At 33.0% G+C, this 27996-nt stretch overlaps 1 protein-coding gene across 2 annotated transcripts in view; it reads right to left on the bottom strand.

Moving 5' to 3' along the window:
• The window catches only part of LOC139525461 (fibroblast growth factor receptor 4-like), a 225506-nt gene that overhangs the window by 155130 nt on the left and 42380 nt on the right, over positions 1-27996 (bottom strand). For both annotated transcript variants that reach the window (XR_011664899.1, XM_071320811.1), the window contains exons 4-7: positions 26114-26264; positions 11294-11454; positions 6579-6730; positions 3384-3615 (exon numbers count right to left, since the gene is read on the bottom strand). Coding sequence is in view for 1 of the 2 variants with exons in the window: in XM_071320811.1 (XP_071176912.1) it covers positions 3384-3615; positions 6579-6730; positions 11294-11454; positions 26114-26264 (696 nt within the window). In the remaining variant the exon portion in view is untranslated. The remainder of the gene's footprint in view (positions 1-3383; positions 3616-6578; positions 6731-11293; positions 11455-26113; positions 26265-27996) is intronic.

Below are 27996 nucleotides of genomic sequence, written 5' to 3'. Positions count from 1 at the left end.
CAAAGATCATTTGTTTACTATAGATAAATCAAAAAAAGGCAAACAAATCTATTTCTTACCGTTTTGATCTTAACGTGGACAATTTTTCACACCCTGTCCATTTATCAAATATAAAAGGAACAATTTTTGCAGTGTTACAATATTTAACTAAATAAAATCTAATAAATATACAAGTTTTCAAAATTTAAATTAATAATACCAACATTTCCAATAAATTGATAACTGCAAAGATATGCCAGGTATTTATAACATGCCCAAAACAGACTCCAGGAATTGTAACTGACGTAAACGTCTTAGACAGACTGAACACACTTTTGGAGAAAAATATTTGCTGTAAGGTTTTGCTACGAGATGCGCATATTTATCGTAGAGAGTGCGATTCAAAAACTATAATGTCCATTGTCCATGACATGACTGAATAGGGTATTGCCTGGCTACGAAAAAAAAGAATTTTTTCCGGATCAAGTTGAGATGGCTGAACCTCTTTTGTGACATCTTTAGATGTATTTAGTGAAAGCTTTTGGTCTCTTCAATATGCATTAAAACAAGATGCAATATGTGAAACAAAAGTTGCTTTTTAAAATGCATGGATGTTTATGCCGAAAAAAAGAGAAAATCAGTGATTGGCATATCTGCAATAGTTGACGTTATCCAAATTAACCGAGTGCAGTTTGTAGAAATCAACGATTTATAGCAGTGTTTTATGTTTAACATTTTTTAAAATATTCATGCTTCTTAAGATGGCTATATATGTTCTTTTTGTATATTTATTCCAGTTAAAAGTATATATGACTTTTTGGTAGTGTTTATCCATAATTCCTGATTTTTTTTTTTATAAAAGTGGTTATATATATATCTAAACTATTAAACAAGAAGACCTCATTTTGTGTGTCGTTACCTTCCTTCCACAATAAATTAATCTTCATGCCTCTGTGTCCTATATTAAACATGCATAGTCGCATTTGTCATCCATTCTGATGATTATTTAAATTGATTTATTTTGGGAGAAAAACGAAAAAAATGCGTCCGGATATTGTTTCCGTCATCAAACCGACTTTAAAGTCATAGATAAGACTTCTGGTTTTAAACTTGCACATGCTTTTCATAAGTACTCGGAGAGAGTACAATTATTTTCGCGTTAATCTACATGTATACTATGATTATACTACTATAATATATAGAGACTCTCTATATAATTATAGCAGTGATCGCCGTGGAGAAGAAACTTGGAATTGAAAGTTAAAAGCAAATACACTTTAATATAGTTCCAAATTATTATATGGGGTAAAGCTTCCTAAATATTCTGTCTAAAGTTTTCTTTGAAATGTTTACTATTTAAAGGGGTCGTATCAGTTGCATTTATATTGATATAAGTAAAACTTGTTGGGAAAAAATATTGTTGAAAGTGAAAGTAGTGATTGATTTTACAAAAATGAAGGTATGGTAGAAATTAGCCTGAGTCATTTATTCAAGATTCTAATCTTACCTTTGGCACGTTCATAGGGCTCTCGACAGAAAAGAAAAATAACTGATTGATTGTTTTATTTTATAAGAATAATAATAATCTTTAAGCGGTTACATTTATTTTATGTTTGAAGCAGTGCAAACTTTTTAATTTAATTTGATTTTTACCAAAAAATGCATTGTAGCAAAGGGAAGAATAATTGTGGTTTGAGGTCAGAACCACGAAAATGATGGAATTTAACAGAAAGGAGACAAATAACGGACTTTGGAAAAAGGGAGAGGCCTTTTGATACCTTTTCTAAAATTCTCCAGACATAAAATCTTATGAACTCTATGTATTACTGGTAAATTATTAACCCATGGATATCGTTACCATAAATTACTTAAAACCTTTACCAATTTTTTACATAGATATAAAGATTTGGTTTTGAATATAAAAAAGAAGATGTGATATGATTGACAATGAGACAACTGTCCACAAGAGACCAAAATGACACAGAAATTAACAACTATAAGTCACCGTACGACCTTCAACAATGATCAAAGCACATACCGCATAGTCAGCTATAAAAGGCCTTCAGGTCTGTTTGATTTCAAATTATAGGTTATGATCATAAATAAGCTTCTGTCATAGTTTGGCAGAAACACAGAATAGTTTAAAGGGGCACTTGCTATGAGATGTATAAAAAATCTAATATCCTTTTTTGTTTGCTCAATCAATATATAATGAAATGCAATTGGTGAAATAATAATTAGCTATTAGCAGCCGGTATAGTTCAATATTGTTAAAATAATCTAAAAACATTGATTATTAATTATTCACTTGACTTGAATAATTCGACCTCATTGAATCATGTGAACTTCAATTTAACCCCTTAGCTGAAAATGGATAACACGTGAATTGTATGTGTAAAGTTATTTAAAGGAAAAGAACGTCAACATTGAAAGTGAAACAAAGATAAATCATTTGATTGACTGATTCGATCCACAAAAAATCATTCTTATACAGGTAAAAACGATGTTTTACATTTATTTTTCATCTATTATATGAAATTAAATAGACCTAGAATAACCCAACAGCACCAGTCTGCTTTAATAATCTATTCATATCTATATTTATGTTATCCTCGCTTATATGGTCATCGTATGACTTTTCAATAACTAATTAGATGGCGTCTGGACTAAAATACACACAAAACAAAGCTACGTATTTTCATGCTCGTGCCCTGTTTATTATTTATTTTAGACTTTTAATAGTTGAAGAAAATGTTATACATTGTTATAAATAAAATATGAGAATTTTATTAAAATCGGTGGACATGAATTTGACAGCTAGTGCCCATTTAAGAAAGTTATTAGAATTTTAAAGACGGAGTGAAAAATATGTTAACTGGCAGAAAAACTAATCCATTTATAAGTAAAATACGGATGAACAAGATTTTTTGTTTACAAAATTTACTTCGGGAAACTATCTTATGATCATCAACAAATGTCTGTCCAAGTTTGGTAGAAATATAGAAAAGTTTAAGAATATTATTAAACTTTCAAAAACTTTAACCAATGAGTGAATAATTGTAGACGCTGCGGCCACCCACGACGACGACTGAATGTATAGGATCGCTATGCTCGACAAAAATGACAACGTTTGTATTTTATGGAAAACTCAAGAATTAATACGTTTAAAAGGTGTTTAAATGTTAACATATCATAATATGCACATTTAAAAGATAGTCTAACATCTTATTTGAAATCTCGTTACTTGTTTTAAGTAAAATTCTAAATGGTGAAGATGTTGAACGAAAAAAATACACTAGCGGATATAATAAGTTATATTACAATTCGTAGTCAAGAACAGAATGTTATGATGGACTGGTGGTAAAACCTTCTACTACAAATCAATCATTTTGAAGAAAGCTTACCTGATACCGTCATGTTAAGGTAGTCCATTGCTAAACCAGTATCACCACTAGAAACTTCACACACATATTTTCCACTGTTACTAAAATGTAGTCTATCAACATACAAAGTGTAAAAACATCCTGTCCTGTTTTGTGTTGAAAATGTCTTTACAGTAGTATCACTGATCATTACTTCTTCATCCGCTGACAACTGTAAGTAGTTTCCAGCAACCCCATAAAAAGCCCATGTCATCTATTTAAAAATAAAACATATTAATGTGTACTGAACGTTGGAATTTGCAATCCGTATGATTTACATTTTGTCGCTGCCAAGAAAACAATGCTAACAAAACGTTCCTATCGGTAGTGACTTATCTGCAGATGAAAACATACATCCCATCATTAGGGCAGCGGATTTTCAATAGTTAAAATGGTGAAATATGATCTCGTTTTGGCGTTTAGGTGAGTCTATGGTAACAGTTTATACTATTTGATACAAAGAATGCAAACAGATGTTAGTCCAAAGTAGATATCTATCTTATAAAGAGTTCAGACCCTCGCAAGTAGGATAGATTACGCTTGGTCAAAATTGTTCGGGTTACCTTATACCAAAATTTTTATAGATATACAAGATACAGTTACGGTAGCACAATACAAAGATTTTTTCACCCCCAATCAGACAGCTATAAACGGATGTAATGTCTTTCATCCAACTCTTAATTTTATAAATGAGGTATCAAGAGAAAAAAGACAGATCAGTCTTGCAAATGGTGACAATTTTATTATGACATAGCTATTACATAATTAATTATTCAGTAATTAGTTGCTAAATTGTGAACCCACACTTGAATGAAATTAGCTTCTTTGCTATTCATACCATCCCAATATATTTTATAGATTCTTGTACAACACATTTTGACCTCCAAAACTGTGTCTCAGATTTTTTCTATTGTATTCCATTCTCCCATAAACCTTCATAAGAGATCATTTAGTTAAACTGGGTATTAAAAAGTGTTCTATTGATTTTTTTTAGGAAATCTGAGACATAGTTATGAGGATAAGGAACAACACGTGTTAAAACAGGCATATAGGGGCACCCATCAAGGAGCTAATTGTATTTAATCTACATTTTCATGACAAAAATGAATGCGTCACAATTAAATAAATAATGATTTTCCTACTTATATCCCATTAACTTCAATATAATTCACAAATGAATCATGGGGATACTTCAGGATTGGCCTTTAATCATAAATTAATAAGGTGTTGACTAGTAAGAAAGCATTCAATTTGAGCAATTTTAAATACATAAAGAAAATGCACACCCTATGAATCAAAAATCAGATCTGGCGGGAGAAATTATAACATTATTGAGCAGTTGCTACTGATATGAGCATCACGACAGTGCAACGTGTGGAGCAGTATTTGTTTGTCTTTCTAGAACACATGAGATCACTCTCAGTGTGCGGTGGGTTCGTCCTGATTAGTCTTTTGTTTATCCATACATGTGTTGGATATGTACTTATTGTTAATTTAGTCTAAGATGCATGATTTTTGTATTAATCGTAAGTGGCTTTGATCTAGAAGTCAGTTAAAGAGGGACAAAAGATACCAGAGGGGCAGTCAAACTCATAAATCGAAAAATAAACTGACAACGTCATGGCTAAAAATGAAAAAGACGAACAGAAAAACAATAGTACACATGACACAACATAGAAAACTAGAGAATAAACAACACGAACCCCACCAAAAACTAGGGGTGATCTCAGGCACTCCGAAAGGGTAAGCAGATCCTGCTCCACATGAAGCACCCCCGTCGTGTTGCTAATGTGATAACAAATCTGGTAAATAGTCTAATTTGGTAGGTCACATTCATGAAAGGGATGGGGATTGTAGTTACGACGTAAGGAACATATTCGATATCATTTGTGAAAAGGTTATTCCATAACGGTCAACCAACTCGTAATAACTCTCAGAATTGTACTTTGTTTATTTTTGTTCATGGGATATACAAATACCCGGCCACGTTCAATCTGTGTTTTGTTAAATATATTTCTCAAAAGTGACGAATGCTTTATTCTTTTGAAATAAAAATGATTTGTCTTTTATTTTGAATGTCATAGTTTGTTTAATTTAGCAAGAAAAACGAACGACCGATGAACATAGTAAAAAACCGCCTAAATTCCTTATTATGAAGAAATTCAACAACACTTACCGTCATCTTGATGATATTTACTCAATCAAGGTACGAGATATAAAAGCAAAATAAAATATGGTTTTAAAGAAGCACTAGCTGTCAAATTAATTTTCTCCGGTTTTACGCAAATTCTCATATATTTAGTTCTGTATAAAGTTAGATTTCTCTTCATTAGTAATTTACATCGACATATTAAAGGGTCATAAGCGGTGAAATTCATCTTCACCGATTTAGGTCCGTGTTTATCGTTTTTTATTTTTGATATATCAAAACCAAAAACGAATGGACACAAATATACACAGCTCGATCTAACTCGAATTGTCATATTTGATTTATAACAATGTCAAACATTTATCCAAAAAATTAAAAGTCTTAAACGAATAATTAACAAAGCATGGGTTCGATAATATGTAGCATCGTTTCTTGTGTATTTTAGCCTAGACCCAATCTTATGTACTATCGAGTTGACCTTCGAAGACCTCCGATGGTCATATAAGCGATATAAACATCAGTATAGATATAATTAATTAAGGAACTTCTCGTGCAAGTGGATATTTCTAGGTCTGTTTAATTATATATTATAGATTAAAGATCAATGTTAATCATCGTTTTTACCTGTATCAGAATGATTTTTTGTTGATCGGATCAGACATCCAAATTTTTTAACTTTGTTTTCACTTTCCATGTTGACATTTTTTTCCTTTAAGTAACCGAACACGTAAACTGCATGCGTTATCAATCTCTACCTTAGGGGTTAAATTGAAGTTTACATGAATACTGATTCAAAGAGGTCGAATTATTTACTTGCAAGTGAATAAGTCATCATCATTTCTTCTTATCTTATTTCAACAAAATTAAATCATACTGGCTATTTAAAGGGAATTATAGTTTTACTATTTTACTTTTAATGATTGAATACAAAAATCATATCTTAGATCTTTTTTATACTTCGTAGCAAGTGCCCTTTACATGCCATATAGATTTCCCCCTTTAAATGCAATGTATATTATTATACATACGTTTTGAGGGTATGCAAATCCCTTAACTGCACAAATAACCTTGAATTCTGAATATAGATCACTATTCAATGTGCGAGAGTCTGGATAAATCTTTGATATAGTCAATGGTTCAACACCTGAGTCACGTACAGAATCATTCCATGCTTTGGAGACTACAAACAGAAAAAAAAGATAAATGTATGATTATTGAATTTCTAACAAAAAGATAATGAGTAACATATGAATCGCTTTGGCACAAATGTATACAATAATCAAAAATTAAAACCTTACAAATGTAAGTCTCATGTTTCGGGGATGAAAACTCAATTGTTTCCTAAAACTAAATAAATCCAAAACCTATAGATTTGCTAAAACATAGAGGAAACGTTGCCTCGGATTTTCAGGAAGGGCCTAATACTTTTGTTTATCTTGTTACATTATTTCTGTTGTCGATCTTAACGTTTATAGTATGTAAATATGTGACTAAGCGTTTCAAAATTAAATCCATTGTTTTTATAAGGTCTTTCCACTATTCTGTTGATAGATCTATGGTATATGTTCTGATTATTTTTTTTCTTCTTCCGCCAAAATTGTTTCATGCCCTATAGCATAAATGGTAAGTTATAGCTACCTGAAGTAAATTGATTTGATGCCAAAGTGAAAGGTCAAGGTTATATTCGTATGTTTTCCTTGTTATTTGATCTCCTCTGTCAATTTCAAAGATATATATAAAGAACGTGTTCAAAATGTTTGCCTAATTGTGATTAGGTTGTTGTTGTTATTGGTTTTGGTAGACGGCTTACTTATGTAGTAATGCGCCTTAAATTCATATAACATAAATATTATGTTTATATACTTTCATTCCTTTATTTATTTTTAGGATAACGTTTTGGCGAGTATGTATATGACACTTTGACGAACATGGTTGACTGAGTAACTAAGAAATATATATATATCTTCATGCCTTACATATCATGTACTGTAGTACGCCGCTCGATTAAAACTGACGAGGAACGGTAACACACGGCCAGCGAAAGCTCTTTTTTTGAGAGCCCAGGGGGTCGTGTGGTCTAGCGGGACGGCTGCAGTGCAGGCGATTTGGTGTCACGATATCACAGAAGCATGGGTTCGAATCCCGGCGAGGGAAGAACCAAAAATTTGCGAAAGCAAATTTACAGATCTAACATTGTTGGGTTGATGTTTAGACGAGTTGTATATACATAATGTACACAGCCATGTATCACCATCATTGATGGCGATCCGATGGATACATCTGTTGTAGAGTTGTCACTGACTCAGACGTACTTATAAATATAATTATTTTCTGTGACTGTATGTTACATTAATTTGTAGGATCCTTTACTATAGATAATTTAGCTAATCTGTAACAATAACATCTTCATACCTTTTATATCATGTACTGTAGTACGCCGCTAGATTAAAACTGACGAGAAAAGGTAAGACACGGCCAGCGAAAGCTCTTTTTTTGAGAGCCCAGGTGGTCGTGTGGTCTAGCGGGACGGCTGCAGTGCAGGCGATTTGGTGTCACGATATCACAGAAGCATGGGTTCGAATCCCGGCGAGGGAAGAACCAAAAATTTGCGAAAGCAAATTTACAGATCTAACATTGTTGGGTTGATGTTTAGACGAGTTGTGTATATATATATATATATATGTAGAGAGGGAAAAAAAACAGAACGTAAATGTAATAGGAAAATGAAAAAAAAAGCAAATGATAGTCCCTAATGAAATGTACATTATCAATTGATAGGTTTCATAAAATTGTTTAGAAATTTTATCTGGTTGTTAAATTTGTGTCGTCTGTAATATACTTATAAAAAAGTATATTTAGAAACATATAACAAGACATGTGCTGGTTAAATGCTATCAATGTAAGGACGTCTCCCTCGATTGATGTAGCAAATAAAGAATCCTTAAGTAAGGATTGGTTGTAGTTTTTCATTAATATAAGTACCTATACACTAGATTATTATTCTAAATATGCATGTATTATACTAAACCCCTAACGGGAAGGATTGTGCCTGATGTTCATATGACGAAATCATAATCTTTCAGTCAGTTTAATTGAAGTCTGGAGCTAGCATGTCAGTTAACTGCTAGTAGTCTGTTGTTATTTATGTATTATTGTCATTTTGTTTATTTTCTTTGGTTACATCTTCTGACATCAGACTCGGACTTCTCTTGAACTGAATTTTAATGTTCGTATTGTTATGCGTTTACTTTTCTACATTGGCTAGAGGTATAGGGGGAGGGTTGAGATCTCACAAACATGTTTAACCCCGCCGCAGTTTTGCGCCTGTCCCAAGTCAGGAGCCTCTGGCCTTCGTTAGTCTTGTATTATTTTAATTTTAGTTTCTTGTGTACAATTTGGAAATTAGTATGGCGTTCATTATCACTCAATTGGTATATGTTTGTTTAGGGGCCACCTGAAGGACGCCTCCGGGTGCGGGAATTTCTCGCTACATTGAAGACCTGTTGGTGACCTTCTGCTGTTGTTTTTTTCTATGGTCGGGTTGTTGTCTCTTTGGCACATTCCCCATTTCCATTCTCAATTTTATACATAACCTACCATTTGAGACCGGGAGTGACCTTCTCTAAACCGGAAGAATTTATTATCTTCCTTATTACAGGTAAAAATATGTAGAAACCATACATGTTTTGAATCAGTATCAATAAAGTTATTATGTGAGACCGGAAGTGACTCGTTATCAACCGGAAGTTGACAATCATCTCCCTTACTTCATAAACCAGAAGAAGCTTTCCATCAATAATTTAGAAAATGTATGTGGAAAGACATTCAACTGTTCTCTGAACAATTTGTTTTTAATTGTTCTTAATATTGTAATACATGTGACTCAGTCTGTCTACTATATCTAAATTACTTAAATTTAAGATTTATTTATTTTGAGTAGCCACAAATCCTCTGAAACTTGTAATTGCATCAAACGGTACGTTTTAATTAATGAAAAATACGCCACCACACCTTTTCAGTATATTGAGAAGACGATGATACATTGAATCTTGGTGATAATGATGTTAAAGATATTTATTAAAACAGACAAATACAAAACAAACGAAAACTAAAAAAACTAATATAAACAAGAGATTCCCAATCGCTTCACCTGTAATTTTTTGCTTAAATCTTTCATTAATGATTGTTTTGGTTTTTCAATATATATATATAGAAGAGTTGAATATACATAATGTACACAGATGTATCGCCATCACTGCTGGTGATCCGATGGATAAATCTGTTGTATAGTTGTCACTGGTTCAGACGTACTTATAAATATAATTATTTCCCTCGCCGGGATTCGAACCCATGCTACTGAGATATCGTGATACCAAATCGCCTGCACTGTAGCCGTCCCGCTAGACCACACAACCACCTAGCCTTCATAAAAATGAAGCCGGGTGTTACCTTTCCACGTCAGTTTTAATCTAGCGTCGTACTACAGTACATGATATATAAGCCATGGAGATGTTATTTTAACAGATCAGCTAAATTATCTATAGTAAAGGATCCTACAAATTAATGTAAGATACAGTCACAGAAAAATATATATAAGTCTGAAAATTACACCAAACAGTGTAAGAGTTTATAGATTGATGTACATATAAATATATATCAATGAGTGGCTTAAAAATTCCATTGACATGTTAATTGTATCTGTCATATTTTTTTTAAAAGAAAAGAAATGCATTATACCTATATGTTCCATTTTAGGCATAGAGGGTGTGTTTTTTTGACGTACAAGAACATGAAATACAAATTTGTTGATAACAGTAATATTCAGTTTTGTTTTAATTGATTGATAAAAAAAATACTTATACCAATAAAAACAATATGTAACATTTTTTTGTAAGTTTATGAAAAGAAATGATAAGTTTCCTCGGATCGTATCTAATTGCATGGCCTAGGCTAACAACATCATCTTTAAAATAAGGATGTACTCAACACCATATACTTGAACCAAAGAAACCACCGTCAAAGAAAGAGACATGAACAAGTAGAAATTGAAAGCTGTCCCTTTTATCACGAATTTCTGTACAAAGTTTCCGAATTGGAAACTGAAAAAATATTTCTAAGAAAGAGCAATTGTTACTTTTAATATTCAATTTATTCAAAAAGAAACCTTGAGTAAATTTCCGTCGTAAATTTATTTTGATAATCACTGAACTGGTATATATTTGTTTAGGGGCCAGCTGAAGGACGCCTCCGGGTGTGGTAATTTCTCGTTGCATTGAAGACCTGTTGGTGACCTTCTGCTGTTGTCTGCTCTATGGTCGGGTTGTTGTCTCTTTGGCAAATTCCCTATTTCCATTCTCAATTTCATTTGAGAATTCTCTGAATTATTTATCAAAAAGATATTATCAATTACGATCACTGTTATCGAACCTTCTGTACGACATCTGAAGTCAATCAATCCAGTCCATAGGCAGTTATTTTTTACTTTTCAAAAGCGTTTAAAAAATTGTATTAATTGTTATGTTCTCGATAGTAAGATACATATATTTACAAATTCGAAATATATCATTTTAACACTCTCGTTTTGTTATTACAAGATACATAATGATCACTGTGGTAGCCGAAAAAAAAACTAAATAAATTTAACATTATTTACAGTATTTTTTGGGGTATTTGTTTTCATATAGATATCGAGTAACACTATTCCAGAAGGGGTTTTCACTATTTGAGTAAGATTCATAAATACCTTGAAGATCGATAGTTTCTACTGCACGCCCGAAATAATTTACTATCAAACATGTGTAATTTCCAGAATCTGTTGTCTTTGCATCTTTTATTTGCAGGTTAAATTCTCCATAACCAAGCATAATACCAGGAATGCTGCGAATGGAAGCGGAATACTTGGCACTGCAATATATATAACCTGTCTACTTATAATGATTGAAAGTCATACCGTACACCGTATATAGTTATAATTTATGAGAAACAGACGACCTGATAATGAAAATTAAACATAGAATATAGTTTAATAAACTTTAACGAGATGCCACGCAGGGCGCAGCTTTATACGACCGCAGACGTCGAACCCTGAACAGTATGGGCAAGTCCATTTGCCATTTGCCAATTACCGATTTGATTCTGTTATTACACACTTTTTAAACAAATTACTTCCCTTTGACAATCGTAAACTGGTTCCATACCGGACAAAATTGACTTTAGCCAATGCAAAGCATGATGAATTGAAAGTGATGACCATGTATCGGCGGTTTAACTAATTTTTCACGAAAAATAATTTCTGATGTCAAACGTATTTAGTTAAACAACAAATAATGGTTATTAAAAGATTTGAAAACCATATAAATTACTCACATTACGCACAGGTAGATTTGCTCTTTCTGCTAGCTCTCCATTGTAAATAAAAATTAATGTCCCTCATAAGGGAGACAACTGTTTGAGGAATCTCTAATTACAGGGTCAATTACGGGAATTGGCAAATAGCCTATTATGGAAACAACATTCAAGCTTGATACAGTTCTGAATTTGGATTGATTAAATAGTTGACACAGCATAGGTTTCTGACACAGAATGAAGATGGTCAAATGAACCTAATTTTTTTTTGCTTTTTGAGCAATACACTATGCTGTTGAATATTTATCCCCTCAAAAAGAGTTTGCAACAATAACTACTCATTTAAATACATCATAAAATATTAAAATATAAAACGACATACAGTCATGGTTAAAATCAGTATTAATTAATATTAACTACTAACATGTCTAAATATAAATTTACAGCTAATCATCTCAAGACAATCATCATTTCATAATACGTAATTTTCAAGCAGTGAAAGGGAGGTAACAAAATATATATTTATATATATACAAGTCTAAATTGAAAACTCCGTTCAAACTTAAGATTGCGTTTGATAAAAACCGCAATTTTTATACGTGTGCATGTAAAACAAATTTCATTGTAAAAGGGTCTAAATACAGCACAAACAACATTTTCCAAAAGACCACAAAAGTGGAAAAGTATATTTAAACAAAACGCATTTGACTAACAGGCCGAACAACTGATGTTCTTTAACCCTGCTGACTGCGATTGGCTATTGCCAAATGAAATTGATCACAAGATGTAACAAAATGGATCTTAATTTAAATTTAGTACTAAACAGAAATCAATAAACTTGTGGCCAAGATGTTATGCCACAAACATGAGGTGTCAATATTTATTTGTATACCAGATCCGGATTTCGACAATAAATGTCTCTTCAGTGATATTACTTGTTAGGGATCGTAACGGTATTTGGAAGGCCATTTAATTTACCCTTAATTTTAGACAGACTCTTGAATTTTAAGAGTCAATATAGGATGAACGGATCATATAAACCGGAAGGAAAATATTATACAAGCCCAAACGAAAAAATATAAACAAGTCTAAATGGAAAACAACGTTCAAACCTTTGATTGCATTAGATAAAAACCGCAATTTTTATACGTGTGCATGTAAATCAAATTTCGTTGTAGAAGGGTCTAAATACAGCACAAACAACATTTTCCAAAAGACCAAAAGAGTGAAAAAGTATATTTAAACAAAACGCATTTTACTAACAGGTCGAACAACTGATGTTCTTTAACCCTGCCGACTGCCATTGGCGATTGCCGAATAAAATTGATCACAAGATGTAACAAAATGGATCTTAATATAAATTAAATACTAAACAGAAAACAAAAAACTTGTGGCCCAGATGTTATGCCACAAACATGAGGTGTCAATATTTATTTGTATACCAGATCCGGATTTCGACAATAAATGTCTCTTCAGTGATATTACTTGTTAGGGATCGCAACGGTATTTGGAAGGCCATTTAATTTACCCTTAATTTTAGACAGACTCTTGAATTTTAAGAGTCAATATAGGATGAACGGATCATATAAACCGGAAGGAAAATATTATACAAGCCCAAACGAAAAAATATAAACAAGTCTAAATGGAAAACAACGTTCAAACCTTTGATTGCATTAGATAAAAACCGCAATTTTTATACGTGTGCATGTAAATCAAATTTCGTTGTAGAAGGGTCTAAATACAGCACAAACAACATTTTCCAAAAGACCAAAAGAGTGAAAAAGTATATTTAAACAAAACGCATTTGACTAACAGGTCGAACAACTGATGTTCTTTAACCCTGCCGACTGCCATTGGCGATTGCCAAATAAAATTGATCACAAGATGTAACAAAATGGATCTTAATATAAATTAAATACTAAACAGAAAACAAAAAACTTGTGGCCAAGATGTTATGCCACACATATGAGGTGTCAATATTTATTTGTACACCAGATCTTGATTTCGATAGCAAATGTCTCTTCAGTGATGTTAGGAATCGAAACGGTATTTGGAAGGCCATATAATTTACCCTCAATTTTAGACAGACTCTTGAATTTTAAGAGTCAATATAGGATAAACGGATCATATAAACCGGAAGGATAATATGATACAAGCCCAAACGAAAAAATATAAAACAAGTCTAAATTGAAAACTACGTTCAAACCTATGATTGCGTTGGATAAAAACCAATTTTTATACGAGTGCATGTAAAACAAATTTCGTTGTAGAAGGGTCTAAATTCAGCACAAACAACATTTTCCAAAAGACCAAAAAAGTGAAAAAGTATATTTAAACAAAACGCATATGACTAACAGGTTTATACCACATCTTCTTTTTTATATTAACAACTGATGTTCTTTAACCCTGTTGACTGTCATTGGCGATTGCCAAATAAAATTGATCACAAGATGTAACAAAATGGTTCTTAATATAAATTGAATACTGAACAGAAAACAATAAACTTGTGGCCAAGATGTTATGCCACAAACATGAGGTGTTAATATTTATTTGTACACCAGATATACAACTCTTCTAAACATCAACCCAATAATGTAAGATCTGTAAATTTGCTTCCGCAAATGTTTGGTTCTTCCCTCGCCGGGATTCGAACCCATGCTACTGAGATATCGTGACACCAAATCGCCTGCACTGTAACCGGTGCTAGACCACACGACCACCTGGGCTTCATACAAATGAAGCTTTCGGTGGCCGGGTGTTACCTTTCCACGTCAGTTTTAATCTAGCGTCGTAATATATATGTTGTGTACAAGTTATCATTTTGTACAAATTATAATTTGTACAAAAATATTGTACAAATTATAATTTGTATTTTGACTTTGTACAAATTGTAATTTGTACAAACAGTGCTTGTACAAATTACAATTTGTACAAAAATGGACAAAAAATCACTTATAACTTGTACAATAGTTTATCATATGGATTTTGGTGCAAAAAGCAATGATACACATTATTGAATTTCTATTAAATGACCTGTAACACAGTACACCTAGGTTACACAATTCAATCCTAGTTCTTTATCATTAGTTAGGGCAGGTGATCTAGTGATTTATGGAATCAAGTATTGCAAATCATCTTTTGACTCTCAAATCAATGACGACCTGTTTTACAAGCATTTTAACTGCTTCACATAGCGAACGTTGAAGCTCAGGAACTGTTGCTGTGAATAAACATGTGTATTTCACTGCTTCAGTAAGACTTTGAGTCAAATAAATATCACAGAAAGAAAGCGAGATTTAACACCCCATTTGGTTAGGAATATGACTATGCTAAAGTCAGGAATGTGTCAGATGTTTTTCTGCCGTTTTATTATCACTGTTTTTTTCAACAAGGATCTTTGTTTAATAAATATCTATGACTGTGCATAAAACCTAACAGAAATCAGTTGAGACAATCTAAACTTTAAAAACAACATAAAACTTATGCAGAAAAGACAGACGGACTTTTATTTTATAAGAAAACTATTTGGTGTAGTATTATAAAAACATCAGACCCAACAGCATTGAACCATCAATCTTTTCACAAACAAAAGTGACGCAGATTTATTCATCTAAATCCAATCTTTTGATGTACCAATTACAAATTTAAATTATCACTTGTTTAAAGAAAGATTTGATTGTTTTCATGACTTTATGAAATAACGAATAAGTGGCAACAAATCTTTTGAGATTATTTTCACAATCATCAAAATGCTGTACACGATCTTTCACAATACAAAATATCAAATTTAACAAATATAATCGTTTTTGCAAAGTGTATGAATAAAAGAAATTCCTCAAAATAACTTATTAAGCAGTACTATTGATGGTATTTTTTTTAAGAAAAAGTAGTTTATGTATTAACAATTTGAAAAAAATCCTGTTTGTTTACTTTTTTTTCTTTCAAATATTTCGAAGATCAATCTGCCTTTAGTAGTTGTGTAAAAACGGTGTATTTTGTTAATAAGGTTTAGTGTGTGGTCAGTTTATTACAATTCTATCGTGTGAATCAATGCATTTTTCACCAAAAATTCATATCTAAAACTGTTGTACAAGTTATAAGTGAATTTTGGTCAAATTGTGTACAAATTGTAATTTGTACAGGCACGTTTTGTACAAATTATAATGTGTACAAAGTCAAAATACAAATCATAATTTGTACAATATTTTTGTACAAATTATAATTTGTACAAAATGATAACTTGTACACAACATATATATATATCAGTATTCTTTAAATGGAATTGGCTTACCTCCCATACACTGCTTTTAAATTGTCTAAATTATCCTTTAACCCGAAAAACCCTTGTTTTCACCCTTTTTTGCCCCTGATTGCTAAATGATTTGAGCCAAAAACCTCAAAACCATCCCTTTGTATTATAGAAACTTGTGGTATAATTTCAGAGAGATTTATGCACTTAAACACAAGTTATTGACTGGAAACTACAAACATTTCTTATTTGGGCCCCTTTTTGGCCCCTAATTCCTTAACCTTTTGGACCATAATTTAAACCCCCAAAATCGATCCAAATCGTCTACCTGTGGTATTAAACATTGTGGTACAATTTCAGAGCAATTGATATACTTATACACAAGTTAATATGCTGAAAGTAGAAAAAGAGCCTGTGTCGCTCACCTTGGTCTATGTGCATATCAAACAAAGGACACAAATGGATTCATGACAAAATTGTATTTTGGTGATGGTGATGTGTTTGAAGTTCTTACTTTACTGAACGATTTTGCTTCTTACAATTATATCTATAATGAACTTTGCCCATTAGTAACAGAGAACTATATTTGGTAAAAATTTACATAAATTTACCAAATTAATGAAAATTGTTAAAAATTGACTATAAAGGGCAATAACTCCTTAAGGGGTATTGACCATTTAGGTCATGTTGACTTATTTGTAGATCTTACTTTGCTGAACATTATTGCTGTTTACAGTTTATCGCTATCTATAATAGTATTCAAGATAACCAAAAACGGCAAAATTTCTTTAAAAATTACCAATTGGAGGGCAGCAACCCAACAACCAGTTGTCCAATTTATCTGAAAAATTCAGGGCAGATAAATATTGACTTGATTAACAATTTAACTTCATGTCAGATTTGCTCTAAATGCTTTGGTTTCATAGTTATGAGCCAAAAACTGCATTTTACCCCTATGTTCTATTTTTAGCCGTGGCGGCCATCTTGGTTGAATGGCCAGGTCATCGGACACATTTTTCAAACTAGATACCCCAAAGATGATTGTGGCCTAGTAGTTTCAGTGGAGATTTTGTAAAAGATTACTTAGATTTATGAAAAATGGTTAAAAATTGACTATGAAGGGCAATAACTCCTAAAGGGGTCAACTGACCATTTCGGTCATCTGACTTATTTGTAAATCTAACTTTGCTGAACATTATTGATGTTTACAGTTTATCTCTATCTATAATAATATTCAAGATAATAACCAAAAACACCAAAATTTCCTCAAAATTACCAATTCAGGGGCAGCAACCCAACAACGGGTTGACTGATTCAACTGAAAATTTCAGGGCAGATAGATCTTGACCTGATAAACATTTTTATCCCATGTCAGATTTCCTCAAAATGCTTTGGTTTTTGAGTTATAAGCCAAAAACTGCATTTTACCCCTATGTTATATTTTTAGCTGTGGCGTCCATCTTAGTTGGTTGACCAGGTCACGCCACACATTTTTTAAACTAGATACCCCAAAGATGATTGTGGCCAAGTGTGGATTAATTTGGCCCAGTAGTTTCAGAGGAGAAGATTTTTGTAAAAGATTACTTTAATTTACGAAAAATGGTTAAAAATTGACTATAAAGGGCAATAACTCCTAAACGGGTCAACTGACCATTTTGGTCATTTGACTTATTTGTAGATCTTACTTTGCTGAACATTATTGCTGTTTACAGTTTATCTCTATCTATAATAATATTCAAGATAATAACCAAAAACAGCAAAATTTCCTCACAATTACCAATTCAGGGACAGCAACCCAACAACCATTTGACCGATTCATCTGAAAATTTCAGGGCAGATAGATCTTGACCTGATAAACATTTTTATTGCGGTCAGATTTCCTCAAAATGCTTTGGTTTTCGAGTTATAAGCCAAAAACTGCATTTTACCCCAATGTTCTATTTTTAGCCGTGGCGGCCATCTTGGTTGGTTGACCGGGTCACGCCACACATTTTTTAAACTAGATACCCAAATGATGATTGTGGCCAAGTTTGGTTTGATTTGGCCCAGTAGTTTCAGAGGAGAAGATTTTTGTAAAAGCTAACGCCGGACGACGACGGGCGACGGACGACGGGCGACGGACGACGGACGTTGGACGCAAAGTGATGAGAAAAGCTCACTTGGCCCTTTGGGCCAGGTGAGCTAATAAAAATGGAGTCATGGTCGAATGAACTATACATATTCACCTAACAATATATCAATAAACCAATTATAGTTAAATAATTTCTTATCATTTTGATAACATAAACTATGCAAACTCAAATATACCAATGAGCCATGACAATGAAGTATATATAAAACAAACCAGACAGATATGCACACCTTAAATTCATTCCAGACACCAAATATTGTGGCCATATTGCTTATATATCTCATGAATAAACCAAACTGATTACCCTTAACATTACCAATCAACCATGGAAATGAGATTAAGGTCATATGAGACCTACAAGTCCTACATACACACCTGACTTATACTATCTGAGATATGGAATTGATCACAAATCTTATCCTCAATCAAATATCCATGTAATGAGTTTCGGGTAAGTTAATCCCCGTAAGCCTCTGCTAGGATCCCATTCACCAAATATAGTTATTCTAATACTCAAAATAAGTAAACATTTTACCTAACAAAACATCGTTAATCAAATAATATTAAGCAGTCACTAAAGCATTAAAACGAGGCCAAGGACAAAGGACATATGACAGACATAAACTTCCAAATTAATTCGTTTAAGGAAATACAGATATTTTTGCATTGGTGTCCGCTGTTCTGGATTACTTTCAACATGAACATCAGAAGTTTGGAGCGTGCCATGTGAACAACAGAATATTAAAAAAAGAAAAAGCGAGAATTGTCTTAGGTCAACTGAACGCACTAAAGTAATTGTAATCTTTTTACTTGAAGAAGAAAAAATACTTTCATTATTTACAAAAACAACAACAAAACATTTATGACCACGGAAAGATCGGTACGATCAAAATATTGACTGCTGACCAAAACAAAACATTAGATTTATTATCAAAGAGTATAAATGTTCACCTTACAAATGTCTAGAACGCAAAGAATAAAAAATCGAAGGATGTAAACTGGTTTAGAATCAGGTGATGTACTTAATGTTATATTTGTCTCATCATATATATCATTGCAACGTTTGACATAACTGTTGCATACTACTTTAATGGAAACTAGAGGCTCTAAAGAGCCTGTGTCGCTCACCTTGGTCTATGTGAATATTAAAGGAAGCAGATGGATTCATGACAAAACTGTGTTTTGGTGATGGTGATGTGTTTGTACATCTTACTTTACTGAACATTCTTGCTGCTTAAAATTATCTCTATCTATAATGAACTTGGCCCATTAGTTTCAGTGGAAAATGTTAGTAAAAATTTACAAATTTTATTAAAATTGTTAAAAATTGACTATAAAGAACAATAATTCCTAAGGGGGTCAATTGACCATTTCGGTCATGTTGACTTATTTGTAAATCTTACTTTGCTGAACATTATTGTTGTTTACAGTTTATCTCTATCAATAATAATATTCAAGATAATGACCAAAAACAGCAAAATTTCCTTAAAACTAACAATTCAGGGTCAGCAACCCAACAACGGGTTGTCCGATTCATCTAAAAATTTCAGAGCAGATAAATGTTGACCTGATAAACAATTTTACCCCATGTCAGATTTGCTCTAAATGCTTTTGGTTTTGAGTTATAAAGCCAAAAACTGCATTTTACCCCATGTTCTATTTTTAGCCATGGCGGCCATCTTGGTTGAATGGCCAGGTCATCGGACACATTTTTCAAACTAGATACCCCAAAGATGATTGTGGCCTAGTAGTTTCAGTGGAGATTTTGTAAAAGATTACTTAGATTTATGAAAAATGGTTAAAAATTGACTATGAAGGGCAATAACTCCTAAAGGGGTCAACTGACCATTTCAGTCATGTTGACTTATTTGTAAATCTTACTTTGCTGAACATTATTGCTGTTTATAGTTTATCTCTATCTATAATAATATTCAAGATAATAACCAAAAACAGCAAAATTTCCTTAAAATTACTAATTCAGGGGCAGCAACCCAACAACGGGTTATCCGATTCATCTGAAAATTTCAGGGCAGATAGATCTTCCTCTGTTTAACAATTCTACCCCATGTCAGATTTGCTCTAAATGCTTTGGTTTTTGAGTGATAAGCCAAAAACTGCATTTACCCCTATGTTCTATTTTTAGCCATGGTGGCCATCTTGGATGGTTGGCCGGGTCACCGGACACATTTTTAAAACTAGATACTCCAATGATGATTGTGGCCAAGTTTGGTTTAATTTGGCCCAGTAGTTTCAGAGGAGAAGATTTTTGTAAAAGTTAACGACGACGACGGACGACGGACGACGGACGACGACGGACGCCAAGTGATGAGAAAAGCTCACTTGGCCTTTTAGGCCAGGTGAGCTAATAAAAAGCGACAACAAAATTAGAGGCTCTGAAGAGACTATTTTGCTTAGGTTTTAGAAATCATGTAAAAATACTTTTAAACCATAACGGATATCCTTCATCTTCGCTAGCCAAGGGTTACGATCCACTCCCGCTCTCTTCACCCTTGGCAGATTGAGCCAACATTTGTGATATCAATGTTGCGCCATCTATCGGAAGATTAAAGTCACGCCCATTCCAAATACATTATTCTTGACCAATGGTAGCACTTGCATTCTTCAATTTTGAGGTAAAACACGGTAGCGTCTAGATTCTACACACTTGGTAAAGCCGGAAACGAAAATATACGTCAACATTCACGCATTTGTGCATGAAACATACACAGGAACTTCTATTAGTTGATTAAAAACATTCAAGTTGTCACTAAATATAGTCGTATGTTTAGTGATGTAAAGACGTGTTGCACAATAAACACGTGGCAATTGTTTACAAACACTTTCTACATTTACACGTGATCATGTTATAGGCGCTTTTTGGTTGGATGCAGCGAGTTTCTACTGCAACCAATAAAAATCCTTACCTTATGTCTCAGAAATATTATCTCAATCCGCCAAGGGTGAAGAGAGCGGGATTGGATCGTAACCCTTGGCTTAGCGAAGATGGATATCCTTATGATTATTATGATATTCTTATGATTGAGGCCAAATTTGTTTTTGAAGATGTAATACCACCAAATCATGGTACGTTACTTCCGGTTGTAAACGAAAAAAGGTCGAAAAAAAATATTCCCTTGAATTTGACAGTTGTATGTAATTAATCCTACATTTTATTGCAGTAAAAGATTTCTGTTTCATAAAAACATGTTTTGGGTATTTCAAAGTACCATTATTTTTTTTTATTTGGGGTTTCCATAGAATATTTTGTAAACTTGAGGTACATGTACATGTAACATGGTTGACCTGTATATATGTTTATTTCAATTTTGATCTGTTATTCTACCACTTCTGTCAAGCTGTATATTATGTATATCTGCCTCTTGTAACAGTGTAAACTGTCAGAGTGTACAATACAATCTTGAAATCGTGAATCTTGTTACTAAATCTTGTACACCACAGAATACATAAGGGGAGAAATTTGATTGGTTAACTTCCAGTGATGGTAATTTTCTTATATGCAATGAAATGTTACGCGAATTAACTTCTATAGTATTGGACAGGATATAACTTTACTCATGCCAAGTATTTCTTTATTGAAAACAAAGATAAATTCTGCACAATTTTTGAAAAGTGCAAATTGAACAAAGACTAATGGGAGAAAATCAAACACCTTAATATTGGCCACGAAATTCAATGAAAAAAAATCTTGTGGACATCTTCAACAGTAAATCAAGAACGAGGTAGCAACACTTCCTCAGCACTTTATAAGGAATATTTCATATAGTCATGCCATGTTCGAATTCATTCCATTGAATGATTCTTCAAAAGAAAAGGTTCTAGAGGAGAAAATATTTGTATGTATTTTCATAGGGTGCTATGTTAAACTTACTTCCTCTGCTGGCAGCCATCCGGTATGACTAATAAGCTTCAACGTTACAACACTTGGTCAGCACCCAAAAAGAAACATTCATACGATATTTGATTTCAATTCATTTTAGAAGAAGACATTTGTATATATTTCCCAAATGGTCATTTGTGAAACTTATTCCCCCGTTGGCAGGCATCTTCGTTGATGTATCTGCTACAAAGTAACAACACTTGGTTAGCACCTCATAAGGAACATTCCTGTCGTGTTCGAATTCATTCCATTCAGTGGTTCTTCGAAAGAAGAGGTTCTATAGTAGAAAACATTTGTATGTAGTTTTCATAGGATACTACAAAGGATAAACTTACTCCCCCTGCTGGCAGCCATCCTGTATGACAAATCAGCTACAACGTAACAACATTTGGTCAGCACCTCAAAAGAAACATTTATACTATGTTTGGTTTCAATCCTTTAAAAGAGGGGCGAAAATACCAGAAGACAGTCAAAATCATAAATCGAAAACAAACTGACAAATAATAGTACACAAGAAACAACATAGAAAACTAAAGACTGAGCAACACGAATCCCACCAAAAACTGGGAGAATCTCAGATTATCCGAAAGGGCAAGCAGATCCAGCTTCACCTGTGGCACCCGCCGTGTTGCTCATGTTATTACAACCCGGTAAATAGACTAAATCGGTCACATTCATGAAAAGGGAAGGGAATTGTAATTACGAAGTAAGAAACATATCCGATATCATCTATGAAACGGTTATTATTCGATAACGGTCAACCAACTCGCGATGGCGTCCGTAAAATTTACGAAGGGATGATTTCAACTTCACCATTTGGAACTCTTGGTTTTAAAGCTTCATTGTGATCAGCAACTCTCTATCAAGGAAATCATGATAGGAAATACAAGCTCGGGAATATCGATTTAATTGGGAGATATAATTATACTCCGTATGTAGGGCCTGCTGGAAAGAAGCTCCATAAAAAAGGAAGGTTCATAATTGGGAAGCTGAAATCAGCTCGTTTGTCGTGAAGTTTTTTTTTCAACCGGCCCTAATTGTCAATTTCTAGATGTAAATATAAAAAAGAAGATGTGGTATGATTGCAAATGAGACAACTTTCCACAATAGATTAAAAATAAATCAAGATATGAGGCAGATTTGTTGTATCCTTTATCTCTAGTTCGATGTGATAGATGCATTCAACATAGTCACCAAATATTGAATTATTTAGTGAGGGAACACAATCTATATAGCGGAAAGTAAAGTTAAAGGATATTGCTTACTTCTTATTTTTCATGGTAAGAAGTTCCTGTATGAAATAAGCCTCATAATAATAAAGAAACAAGTCGGCAGGAAGAGGGGTACAATTTGTTCCCATTGGAATGCCGACAGTCTGTTGAAAACACGGCCTCTAAACTTAACAAATATGTTGACAATCAAAAAATCAAGTATCGTGATATTGTCAGTTTCAAAGTGGTTAAAATCACTTAATACTGGTTTAATTGCTTCCTTGTGATCAGCAATCCTCTATCAAGGAAATCATGATAGGAAATGCAAACATTAAGTGGTTTTCTAGAAGATGATAATTGTATATATTTCCCATATGGTCTTTTGTTAAACTAAGTCCCTCGTTTGGCGCGCGGTCATCTTGGTTGATTGATTTGTTACAAAGTAACAACTCTTGGCCAGCACCTCACAAAGAACATTCATTGTCTTGTTCAAATTTATTCCATTTAGTGGTTCTCAAAAAGAAGAAGTTTGTATGTATTTCACTTAGGGTCCTTTGATGAACTAAGTTAACCGCTGTCAGCTATTTTGGAGGATTGATGGGCTACAAAGTAACAACACTTGGTCAACATCTCATAAGGAAGATTCATGCCGTGTAAGGTATTATTTTATTCAGTGGTTTTCTAAAAAAGACCAGGTGTCATGTTTGGTTTCATTCCATTCTGTGGCTCTCTAAAAGAAGACATTGGTATATATGGCCTAAAGGGTCCTATGTTAAACTAAGTCCCCCTGTCAACGTATATTTGTTCCGCCTAACAGAAGTTCCAATGGAAAATTTGTTATAAACATTGTCATAATATCTATTCCTGTTGGAACAAATATTGTATACCATATATTCCGTTAGAAACATATACTGTAATATTTATTCCTGTGGAAATAATATTCCAGAATATATTTTCCTTTTGGAACTTATATTATGAAGGAACTTCTATTCCGTGACACCCCCGCTGGCGGCCATCTAGGATGATGGATCGGCTTCAAAGTAAAACACTTAGACAGCACCTCATAATGAACATTAATACCATTTCTGGTTCAATCCATTTAGAAGAAGTTCATAATGTAAAAAAAAATGAACGACGACGACGGACAACGGACGTCAAATGATTAGAAAAGCTCAATTGGCACCTCAGCGAAGGTGAGATAAAAACGAAATCTCTGGGTTTTTTAATTTTGTATTGCTAATCATTAAGTGTGTTCGTCGTCCCTTTTTCTTGGTTTTAATTTTTGCTCAGATTTTCCAATTTAAGAGTGACGTCTACTAACTGTATCGACAAAATTTTACTTGTTAGTAGAACTTACCTTGTTAATAATTTTTGTAATTTAAGTGTCTATTTATCTATTATAATTTTGAGCAAATTGTACAAATATTTTCCATTTATACAATAACTCCTGGATGTATAAGAAGTCCCCTGATAGTTTTTGACATCAACGGACAATTGATAAGGCTCATCATTCATACATTAAAGAGAAAGGTCTTTCATTTCAATGTCGGATATTTGAATTGCATTCATTACAACCTTAAATTTGATATGCAACTATCAATAACATTAACGGTACCAATTTGCCTGCACCAGATGCGCAGTACATGTCTCTTCAGTGATGCTCTTGGCCAATATCAAAACTACATAACCTTTCCTTTTTTGCACTTAATAACCCTATCCACCACAATTAGCGAGATCGGAAGTATACTATTTGCAATGTAGTTTGATGACCATTCATTTGATATGCGACCATCTAGTAAGTTTTAAATGTTGCACCTAATAACCCCATTCATCTCATTCTCGGGGACAGAGATGCATTTCATATTTGAAATATGCATCTGATCCTTATTAACTATCAAGTAATTACAATTACTGATTCATTTCGGTAGATTTGTGATTATATACGCGAGACCCGTCCATTTACTATCTTAGATATTAAGTATCTGTGTTATAAATTCGATAGCCAAATAGTTTTCACCAAAAAGCACGACCATCTAACCACAATCATGTTCTGTTTTTAATTAGTTTTAACACTAAAAAAGGAAGAAAGTTTTCATATTTTGCTGATTAACAGAAGAACGCTTTCAAATACTGTCAATCACTAATGGATAAAAATCGGTGTGGGTTCAAACTTATACAAAATCATTAAGATAGATTTGAGAAAGGAAATAAGGAATATGTCAAAAAGACATAAACCGACCATAGAACAGATAACAGCCGAAATTTGTATGTACATGTATGTCCAGAGTAAATCTTGTGTTTGCTTAGGAAATACAGTAAAAGACCATTTTAGAACTAAAATAAGTGCAACTGGTGCAGTAAAATTGGTTACCGTTAATATTATCAAAACCTAAGTTTTATTAAAAAAAAAATAATAATATTTTAAATCCTTTCTGAAATCCCGAAATAGTGTATGATCTTGTACTTGTGAATTCACCATCAGTTTATTGTATATTATATGTTGATAATATTTTCATTTTCTCAACCTCAGGAAAAGAATTCAGAAAAGACTGAATTGGTTAAGTACATATTGAAAATAAAAATCAATAAAACAAATATAGTATGTTCATATGCTTGTATTGTTATAAATCCGGCCAGCATATATATCAAGCATAACTTTATTTTAATCAAATATGTATGGTGTTTGTTTGTGATGTACATACTCTGTTTTTATTCGTATACTATTTTACCTGTGGTTGACTGTTTGTAGTTCTATCCCATTTAGGCTCCAGTAGGAAGTATTATAAGGTTTTGGCTTCGCTCGAAAATGGCAACTTAAATTGACAGTGAATCCCTCTTGAACACTGATAAACTGTTCAAACAATTTAATATTAGGTGGACCTGTAAAGATATTTTTAAATAATGGCGTTGAAAGATTTAAGTCAATATTAACCTCACCAGTGAATATTTTCCTTTGTTTAAAACCACATTGTAATCTTTGAATGTGAAAAGTTTAACCCCCCCCCCCCCCCTTTTTCATTCTTCCACTGACCAATCATTCAACATTTCTTGTTAACACCTTCGATCGAACCCGTATCATTACAGCTTGACAGACAAAATAATCATTGCTCCCTTAACGGAGTTCACGTAGTTTATGTATCTATCAAATCAAAAGCAACAATGTCTTGAAAAACAATATTTTAATGTTTTTTTATGTAACCCTTACTTGATTTGTAGATTGAGATTGATAAAACATGCTTAAAGCGTGTTCAGTTATCAATATTGAAAAGTGTCAGATCGAATGTATGGAACGCCACGACTGCCTTATGTTGATGATCAGCATTATATGCAGTGTTCACACTATTATATGCAGTGCACACACCATTATATGCAGTGCTCACACCGTAATATGTAGTGCTCACAGCATTATATGCAGTGGTCAAAACATTATATGCAGTGCTCACAACATTATATGAAGTCCTCACAACATTATAAGCACTGGTCCCAACATTATATGCAGTTGTCGGGACATTATATAATGCAGTGGTCACAACATTATACGTTTTTTGTTGATTAAGGTGATGATGGTGATAGTGATGATGATGTTTGATGTATGATGAGATTGGTGTATGATGAGATGATTCGGTAAACTTTTTTTTAGCAGAAATTACCGAATCCATAATTGGTAATGCCCAGCAAACAAATTTGAACAGTTATTAAAGTCATGTTATCATTAAGGCAGTAAACAATATTTAAAACTGATTGAAATAAGTAAATTAAGAAGTATGATCAATTTACCACAAATTTATTCCACACCAGGACATTTTAAACTTATTTTGATGATCAGTTTCACCATATTTACAACTTAATATGTATATACTTTAAGTGTTTTATAAATTGCTTCGCCGAACGCAGCTGGATACGACCGCAGAGGTCCAACCCTGAACCGTTCTGACAAAAATTGGCACACTATTCACGCTTGATACAGGTCTGAATTTTGAATGTAATTAAATATTTGACACATAATAGGTTTTTGACACAGAATTACTGTAGTCAAAGAACTTAAAATTGGTTATATAATTTGAATTTATACTTAATTTTTTGCTTTTGCACTACGCTGTTGCGAATTACCCCACTCCTCCAAAAATTAAAAAAATACCCCCTTTTTTTGTTGATTTTGTGCAATACACTATGCTGTTGCAAATTAACCCCAACCCGATTAAGAAAAGAAAAATGGATCCCCAACTTTTTTTTCTTTTTAATTTCTGAAATCTGATATGAGAAAAAAAATTCTTTACACATAATTTTAAAGCAGTGTAAGGGAGGTAATCAAACATATTTGGATTACCTCAACATATTTGGATTACCTTCTTTACACTGGCTTCAACTTGTCTTAATTGGCCATTAACCAAGAAACCCTTGTTTTCCCCTCTTTTTTGCCTCTAATTCCTAAACGGTTTGAGCCATAACAACCCACCCTCCACCCTACTTTGTGGTATGGAAACTTGTGGTATAATTTCAGAGAGATTCATACACTTAATGACTGGAAACTACAATTATTTTTATTTGGACCCCCTTTTTGACCCCTAATTCCTATACAGTTGAGACCATAACCCCCAAAAGCGAATCCAAC

This window comes from Mytilus edulis, chromosome 5 (assembly GCF_963676685.1).
Source record: "Mytilus edulis chromosome 5, xbMytEdul2.2, whole genome shotgun sequence".
NCBI lineage: Eukaryota > Metazoa > Mollusca > Bivalvia > Mytilida > Mytilidae > Mytilus > Mytilus edulis.
This window is presented reverse-complemented; position numbering and strand designations above follow the sequence as displayed.